Genomic DNA, 9,172 nt, shown 5'->3' with positions numbered 1-9,172 from the left:
AAAAAAAAAAAAAAAGAAAATTATATAGAATAATTTCCATCATTTAAAGGCAATTCACAATCATTTTGAGGAACTGGGTGTGTGTTTAAGGCCATTAGTTCTAGTATAATGTATTGTATTTGACACATAGTAGCACAAAACTGTGTTATAGGTTGTAAAAACTGTACATGCAAAAAAGAAAGTTTTTTTTTTTACCATTATATATGAACAAGCATATATATGTATTTGGGTAATTTAGTAAACATAGTTTCTGTGTATAGAGTAACAACGGACGTGCATTTCTCACATTTCTTGTGACATCTCAGAGTCTCATGTTAGCATTACCCCTGCGGAGCAATGGAAGACAGGGTTCTTACCATTTCCGTCTTCTCATACTCAATGGCAATAATGCGAGTAGGTGCTAACAGGAAACCTCAACATGTTATCATCTCTTTGACACACAAAGATTTAGACACATGCATCTTATTAAAACTTTACAGAGAAAACATTTTTTTCTTTCCAAAAAAAAGGCCGTCATTCAAGCATGTAAATAGCTTGAATTTTTAATCACCATCAGTGGCTCTTTATGAGTAAGCTTCTTTTTGGCTTGTTTTTTTTTTTTTTTAATTAAGAATAAATTATTCAGGGTAAAGTAGTAAAAATAAAATCACACTTTTTCTGATTTGTGTGTGGTAAGTTAATTTTCTTATGGGGACAGTTTATTAAGTGCTGCATCTCGGGATTTCTTCTTCCTTTCCAAGAGGTGTGAAAGCACTTGTCCACGTCTCTTAATGTTTGTGTAAGAGATCCATTAAAGTGCTATTGCTTTTTTTTTTGTGGCTATAATTATTGCCAGTCAGAAGACACTGGATTTTAAAGAATTTAAAACTTTCTGTAAGAATCGTTACAAAAGTACTGAAATTTAAAAATTAGTAACATGTAAACATTAACACCAAGGAATTGCATTCCCACATAAGTAGAGCTTGGTTAGGGAGGAGGATACAGTTTGGGTTAAAAGCGTGATTTGTGCTTCCCCCAACAGTTTTAATAATAAAAATCAATAGTCACAAAAATAAGACTCAGGAAACAGTTTCAGTCTTTTGAGTTTTTTTTTCCTGCCGAGTATATAAAATCTTTCTGTTTTCACATATATCCATATTTACAGTTTTGGTCTGTAAACAGAATCATTTAGATCCGGAAAAGTCTCTCTGTATTCCATGCAAACAAGCAGGCTTGTTAAAAGTCCAGACTTAGTGCACCTTACGTTGAAGCTGGCCTGGCATTGGCAGCTTGCACAAATATTGGAAGAGCTGTACTTTATACTAGTCAGATCTGAGTCTGTAAAAGGTGCCCAGTTGGTGTATATGGAGGTGGAGCAGGAAATGGCTTGAATCCTCTGGATCTCATGTACAGCAGAAACTGATCAGGAATCTCCGCTAACACGTCCTTAGCAAGCCGTGCCATGCTCAGTACATGGTTTCCAGTTCGGTCAATGTAGTCTCGAAAGGGAACAAACTGTAATAAAAAGCAAAATACAGTGTATTGTTAAAGAGAAATGTGACATCTTATGGAACACTCCATCAGCCATATTAACAGGTTTCAAATAATCCGAATGTAATTCAAGCTTTACACAACAATGCAAAGAGTCCTACAACAGCTGTTGAAAAGCAGTTTTGGAGGACTGGATCAGAGCATTCAATCCCCCACCATGCCGTTATAGCTGCCTTGTGTCAGAGCAGGGAGCCTTTCTTCATTCTGGATCCAGCTTTAACAGTCTAAACTCAGTTTTTTATCTGAACTAGTGATAATAATAGCTTAAGTGATATCTCCAGAGTATTCCCTCCCCTAAAGGTAATGTGATACCGCATTACTGTATCCTGTAAACCTTTGAGGAAAGTTCATAGGAATACTGTATATCAGGAATTTACTTAGACTGGTAACAGACATAGTCTAGCTAAAATTATTATATTGGTTATATTCATTTAATGCAGTGCAGTAGGAAATAAGAGGTGAATCAATTATTTTGTTACCTCCCCATTTCTATTAATTGCCATTCTCCACTGTTGCCCATTGTCATAACAAAAGAAAACATGTAGAAATGTTTATGGTATTATTAGGACTTTATAGCATACACTAAATAGAATACATATGTTTTAGAAGAATCTTGCTTGTGAGGTACTTTAACCACTTAAGCCCCGGAAGATTTTACCCCCATTCCGACCAGGGGGTATTTTGCGATTCGGCACTGCGTGACTTTAACGGACAATTGCGCGGTCGTGCGACGCTGTACCTAAACGAATTTGGCGTCCTTTTTTTCCCACAAACAGAGCTTTCTTTTGGTGGTATTTGATCACCCGTGCGATTTTTACTTTTTGCGCTATAAACAAAAAAAGAGCGTACATTTTGCAAAAATAACAATATTTTTCACATTTTTTTATATGAAATTCCCCCAAAAAAAAATGTAAAAATCAAAATTTTTTAACATTTTCGGCCAATTTGTTTTATGCTACCTATGTTTGGTAAAAAAAAAATCGCAAAAAGCGTATTTTGATTGGTTTGCGCAAAAGTTATCGCGTTTACTAACAAAGGGAAAGATTTTTGTCATTTTTGTTGTTTTTTTTTTTAACGCGTAATGGCGGCGATCTGCGATTTTTTTTGCGGTACTGCGACATTGCGGCGGACAGATCGGACCTTTGACTGACATTTTTGACACTTTTGGGGTTACCAGTGACATTTCTACAGTAATCAGTGCTATATATATGCACTGTTACTGTAAAAATACACTGGTAGTGAAGGGGTTAACTTTATTTGGGAGGGAGGGGCTGTGTGTGTCCCTAGGGGCGTGCTTTCTACTGTGATTGGCTGTGGCTTCAGCTGTAAGGACACTGATCAACGGATCTACATAGTAGATCCATGTGATCAGTGTCTTTGCAGCGAGGAGAATGACAGGCAGCTTGTTTACACAAGCTGCCTGACATTCTCCCTCTCCCCCGCCGATCGCCGAGTGGCCGGCGGACATCGGGTCCGCTGGTCACACGCGCAGGGGGGTCCGTGACCACGCGGGAGCGGGAGCGCGCCTCCGGGGGCGCGCGCTCGCTCCCTAGACCCTCACAAGCAAGCAACGTAGCCCTACGTTAGTTTGCCTGTGAGGGGCTGACCGCCGACGTAGATAGTCGTGCGGCGGTCGGCAAGTGGTTAACATGAGGGTTATGCAAAAAGTCAATTACAGGCATGTCGAGCTCGACCCCACTGTGCGACCCTCTGACCCCCCACCTGCCTCCTCTCAAACCAGTGAGTGGTCACATGATTCAGTGATGCACAGCCTGTGCCCGGTCACATGGCCATGATGTAATTTGCCATCTTGTAACAATGCAAGAGTCTTGCATCTGCCGATCATCCAGTGCTGAAGCGGGCTCACTATCTGCTGTATCTATGGAGTAGCCCAGCATGCTGTTCAATCTGGGTACCGGTGTAAGCTTGGAAAAGCAGAAAGGTGCTGCCCTCATACAAGGGTGTCACATACTTATCCAGTCAACTGTCTCTTTCATTAGCTGCAGGACAGGCATCCCATTAAATATATACTGGGTGCTTCTGCATGGTTACATCTTTCCTGCAACCCTGTACCAGCCTGAGGATGATAAGGTCGCTGCTCCTATACACTTCTAGGCTAATGAAATTGCCTACGATTAAAAGGTTAGTTCCTTTAGAACTGTAATCTCAGCTATGGCTGAACACTGGCGGGTAAAATAGATACTGATCTTGTTATCGTGGCGAGTCTCACTCCTGTGACTGCGTTCTCTATAATGAACAAAAAATGAAGAGGGCAATAGGGGAGTGAGACCAGACACAGAGATATAACTGCCTCATCATGGAAGTGGGCAAATATAAGAATGCTTAGGGGATGCCAAACATACTTTTTACTGCACATACATTCTCCACTGAGAAAAAAGATAGAAATACATTGCTGTCTTATTACTCTAAGGTAGGTCCTAGCATGAGGGTCAGCAACCTATTGTGATAAACCTATTGATCAGGGGCATGTGATGAGTAGATCATGAACCCACTGTGCCTCCAGCCTACTTGGCGCTGACACCTCATATGACATGGCCAAGGGAAGACCTAAGAGGACTTCCCTAACTCTGCTGAGTGCCACTACATCTTCAGTCCAGTGAATGAATCTTTAGAGGGAGTGGGAAATTTGTGCTGTGGCTGATTTTAGCTTGGGGGAGTGAATGTTTGTACTGGAAGGGGGTATTTTTTCTGGGGGGAGAGATGTGTGTTACATACTACTAATCTTAAAAGTGTTATTTATCCCCTGAGCATGTCAAACCTTTCTTACTTTTTAATTAGGTCTTGCTAGGTTATCTCCTCTAAAAAAGAGTGCTGAACCGTGATGATATTGGATTGCTTCCATGTTGTAGAGTTAGATCTGTACCTCAAAGTTGCCTACAGCTCATCTAGCAACTAGCAAAAAAATCTAGAGCCCATGGTTTCTTTAAATCCTGGTTTAATAGGTTTCATTCAGTTATTTATGATGATTCATTTTCAGATAATCATTTGACAAGTACCTGTACAATGTCTCTTTCTGCATATCGTCCTCTTGATGATACTCGGACTTCATCTCCATCCAATTCCACCATTGCTATCAAATAAATAAAGATTTGTCACAAACCACTAATACAAATAATATACCAGTGTTTTTCAAAACTACACATGGACACCTTTTTAAAAGCCAGTAATTTCCCCCTGATGGGTTGTCACATGTCTCAAGTATCTCGAGGCATGCACATTTATTACCAGCACACTTTACATATTATGAAGTCATTCCTTCTAAAGGACAACTACTTTCAGCCAGATTGGACAGTGATCCTCCTGACTATGGGTACTTAGGGCTCTTTCACACGGGCGTTCCGATCAGATCCGCCTGTCAGTTTTTTAGGCGGATCTGATCGGATGCACATTCAGCCCTATGGAGCAGTGGATGTCAGCGGTGACATGTCCGCTGACACCCGCTGCCATCCGCATCCGATCCTGTCCGTGAAATCCGGACGGATGGAAACCCTATTTTCCATCCGTCCTGGGGATCGGATCGGATCAGATGAGAGCGGACCGCCTGTCCCCCATAGAGAGCAGCGGGGGCTGTGACACCTCCCTCTCCGCACTGCAATCGGAGACGGAGCTGTCATCCGCCGGCTCAGCGGGGATCGGCGGATCGATCCCCGCTGAGCAGCACGGATCCGCCTACGGAGGCGGACTGTGTGAAAGAGCCCTTACTGTATAATCACAGGGGAGACATTTGCTGAAACAATTAGCATTTTGTCTTTATTATCACAACACAAATAAAAGCTTCTCTGTCCACACCTCTTGATCTATATGTTTTTATGTTGAAACAATATGTTACACCTATGCTTTTATCCATTGCATTTTATCCATTGCACATACATTCATAGTTGCATAGATGAAAAAATGAAAACAAAAACTTCAAAACAACACAGCAGAAAACTGGATAAACAATGACTATGCATTGGTGGCCTTTGGCATTTAATATTTCTGTAGCAGATGATGCATTATTCTCTGAAAATTGATCATAGAGCATTTCCCAGTCAGAGGTTCAAATTTAAAACATATAGTTTTTTTTTCCCTTTGTATTCACTTTTTTTCTCAGCCTTTTGATTCTTAAGGAGCAAAGTAGAATGTGGCCAAAACCCTGCTACATTTTCTGTAAATTGCACATTTGCTTTTTGCAGAAACACTTCTTTGTGAAAAGAGAAGTGACCTGTAAACATGCTTTTGTTTGGTTCTAAATTATATATTTTCATTGCAGAGCATATTTAAAAATCTTAACACTGTTGTGACAAAGCCCAGGAGTATGGCTGTTCATTTATTTAAATTATATTACCCGTGTCTGTGTGTTATACCATTTAGAGGCTTAGGCATCCAAAGCACATAAAATAAAGCAAATGCAATCACAGATATAGTGTTGGCAGGAATGAGAGCCCTTTTGTTGTCACTGCCAAAAATCATCTTACAGAACAAGCAACAAAGCTGTACCCTTTGTTATCAATAGTGAATGCAACAGAAGCAGCATTGAGGCACAACTGAAATCCTAAGTTAAGTGAATCAATATATGGGTTGGCAACGTATAGCGCATAATGATTGTGTGCTGCTGTGAGAGGTGATCATGTGCTGCAATGTGTTGTTATAATTCATTGCAGTGCTTGCGCTTTTTTTTTTGTTACGTCTGTGTCATTTCAATGTGCTGCCCAGCAGACTATATTAAAATAACTGGTAATACATTTTTCTAATAGCAGATTCATTATAAATTAGAATTACAGCACATCCAAACATTCTTTTCATGAGGGCTTGCACACTTCAAAGTTTTTGCTAAAAACCAAATGGTGCTGAATTAAAGTGTTCATATGGTCCAACAGTGGAACTTCCCTTCCATCACACATTTCAATGAACTAAAGGCAAAAAAAGCTGAAGTACTCTGCTTTTACTGAGCATCCCTTCAGGGTTCCACCTCAATATAGGAACATACAATATGTGAACCACTCACCATCAAATTCGGCGGGTCCCACTCCAACAATGATAATGGACATTGGAAGTTTTGAAGCCTTTAAAGAAAAGACATTTATTCTTAAGTTTAGCATAAAATAACCACAGCTAATAGCATGATAAATGTATGTTTTTTTCTGCCCAAAAAAATGGTAGAAATAATTCTGCTTAGCTCTACCTCTTAACAATAAACACAATTTAAGACCATAAAACGCATTATAATGAGTCAAAGAAATTATTTTTGTAAGATAGGACACCTCAATATGAAAGGTAAGACTGCCCTGAAATATCAGTGTGGGAAGATGCTATACTTGACAAGTTCTCTTACTGTCAAAAGCTCTTCAATTAAAGAAATGGACATGCCTATAATAAAAAGGGTGTCATCACTGAAGTTTTATGCTCAAGACAAAGGTATCACTTGCCAAAAATCATAGATGCTCCAAAAAGTACACTAGATAAGGCCTTTGCTGCTTCAATGTTCTTTGAATAGAAAAAAACACTTACATTAATAAAAAGTTATATCAAAATAAAATAATCAAATCAAATAAATAGGAGGTGATCTACTATTTCACACATGTTTTATCTTGTATAAGAACAGTGTTAATAGCAAGCTTTTACAAAGAATCTGCCGAGCTTTGGGCAAGCTTTGTTGAAGCTTTTAATCTATTGAATTTCAGTTTGTTAATGCTGAACACAGATTCTAATGGGAGTGCTGACAGCCACTTTAAACAAGCTGCTAGCAGGCTTCAGTACTACTTGAAGCTCGTTAAAATCCCGCAGAAAGTGACAATCACCCCTCCCATTAGGATGTGTGTATAATATTTCTAAACATGAGCTGGAGGGGGTTTTAAAACTGCTTGAAGCTTGCCGAACGCTTGGCAGATGCTTTCTGATAGTTTCATAAAAGCTTACTGTTCACACTGCTCTTTTACAAGCTGAAGCCCACGTGAAACAGGCCTTACAACATATACCGTAAATGAGGGAATAAAGTTAGCTTTGCCCTTTACTAGGTGGAATCGCTGTGTGGAATCGCTCTCTTCAGACACACACAGCAAAATATTGCTGGCCCGAATGCTGCTGAATCACGAAGGCTGGGATGGAAGATACATGATGATGCCTCAGCTACAAAGCGAGCAATTCAAAGGAAAAAACCGACACCCTCTTAGCAATCCAGCCACTGGTGATGTTGACAAATTGTCAGTGTCAAATCGCTAGCGGCAGATTCACAGTGCATCATCAGCCTTACTGCTGTTAAATTTTATTTTAGTGTACTGGGGTAACATAAGTGAACCCGTTGCTTTTCCCTGCATGTTCTCGTTAAGGCTGAACTGATATAACAAGTTAAAATAGCTTATCTCCATATCCAGCCTAGAAGTATTGGACCTTTTTCTGTTTTACAGACATGCATGTTTACTTATGAACCTGTGCACACACAGAAAGATGGCACAGTTTGCAACATTATATAAATTGGTAATACATAAGCATAGTATTTGTGTTACCAGATGCAAAGCATTAAATCCACCTAATCTACAACTTGTTGATTCCATCTGATGCCTAATGAAGCAGATTGGATTTTGCACCACAGAAAGCACTGCAAGCATAACATTCTTGGAAAAATGTGAGGATATAGAACTTCTCAGACTTCTAAAATTCCAAGAGTTGGCTACTTATATTAATTGAAAGCATCAGTGACACAAATTATATGCTTTTAGCCGAGTGCTATGTAATTTTCCTGCAACCACTGATTCAATTTAAAACAGTATCCATTGTAGCTTACTAAGAGGATTAAATATAATTTATAGTCTACCCAATATACAGTAATGGCCATGGCAAATTCACAAGCTGCAGTGTTCCCTGAAGCAGGCATATTCCTACATTGCTTTAAATAAAATGAGCATTTTTGCACACAGCAAAAAGCCCTACATCATGAGAACAGCTTTTTTTATTCATATGACCATAAATATTTTAGGTTCATCTTCCTTTCAGCAAGCACATAACATCTGCTAGATTTGTAAAAATAATTCAGACAGTCAGCCTAGAGCTAAACAATGTTCAAAATGTCAAAGCAGACAGTTATATTGGGGTACACAGATGACCTCCTCCTTCTGCATACCACAGGGGACTGTAGCAAATATCGACACGCTGCATCATATTATATCATAATAATTGCCTATTGCTGTTAAAACAACACTGTCATTCAAAGGAGCTAAAACATACTGTACGTGAAAAGCACATACTTATTGTACTCAGAAAATTCATACATAAAATAAAATCACACATATACTTATTGTAATTAGAAGGTTCATCCATAAAGAATAATACGTGTTTAGGAGGTAGAGACAAATTAAAGGGTCTTTCCAATCTACTAAAACAAGAGGGAAAGTTCCTTCATACAGAAATCCAAAAAACTAAGTACAAGGCAATCATGGCATATCACTCTTCTTTATTTAGTTATAAATTCTAAAAACAATTAAAACAAAAGCAGCCGATGAACATTTTTCCTGTAAAGCGCACACTTTCTCAAGGCAGCTCCTTCGTTCCTGTCATCATACTTCCAGAATGCAGTGCTTGGAATTTATTGGTTTTAATTTAAAATGTTACTAAACCCAGAACAGTAAAATCAGTCTGTATATGC

The 9,172-nt window shown here is 39.1% G+C and overlaps 1 protein-coding gene across 2 annotated transcripts in view; it reads right to left on the bottom strand.

Moving 5' to 3' along the window:
- Window positions 1–586: 586 nt before the first annotated feature.
- CPNE8 (copine 8) overlaps window positions 587–9,172 on the bottom strand; it is a 386,684-nt gene continuing 378,098 nt past the window's right edge. For both annotated transcript variants that reach the window (XM_082257084.1, XM_082257085.1), the window contains 3 exons: window positions 6,539–6,596; window positions 4,548–4,621; window positions 587–1,494 (listed from right to left, as the gene is read on the bottom strand). In XM_082257084.1, the coding sequence (XP_082113210.1) occupies window positions 1,306–1,494; window positions 4,548–4,621; window positions 6,539–6,596 (321 nt within the window). In that variant the 3' untranslated portion in view covers window positions 587–1,305. The remainder of the gene's footprint in view (window positions 1,495–4,547; window positions 4,622–6,538; window positions 6,597–9,172) is intronic.

This window comes from Pelophylax lessonae (genome assembly GCF_965119305.1).
Source record: "Pelophylax lessonae genome assembly, chromosome: 4".
NCBI lineage: Eukaryota > Metazoa > Chordata > Amphibia > Anura > Ranidae > Pelophylax > Pelophylax lessonae.
Note: the sequence above shows the minus strand (reverse complement) of the source record. Positions and strands in the feature narration are given on the sequence as shown.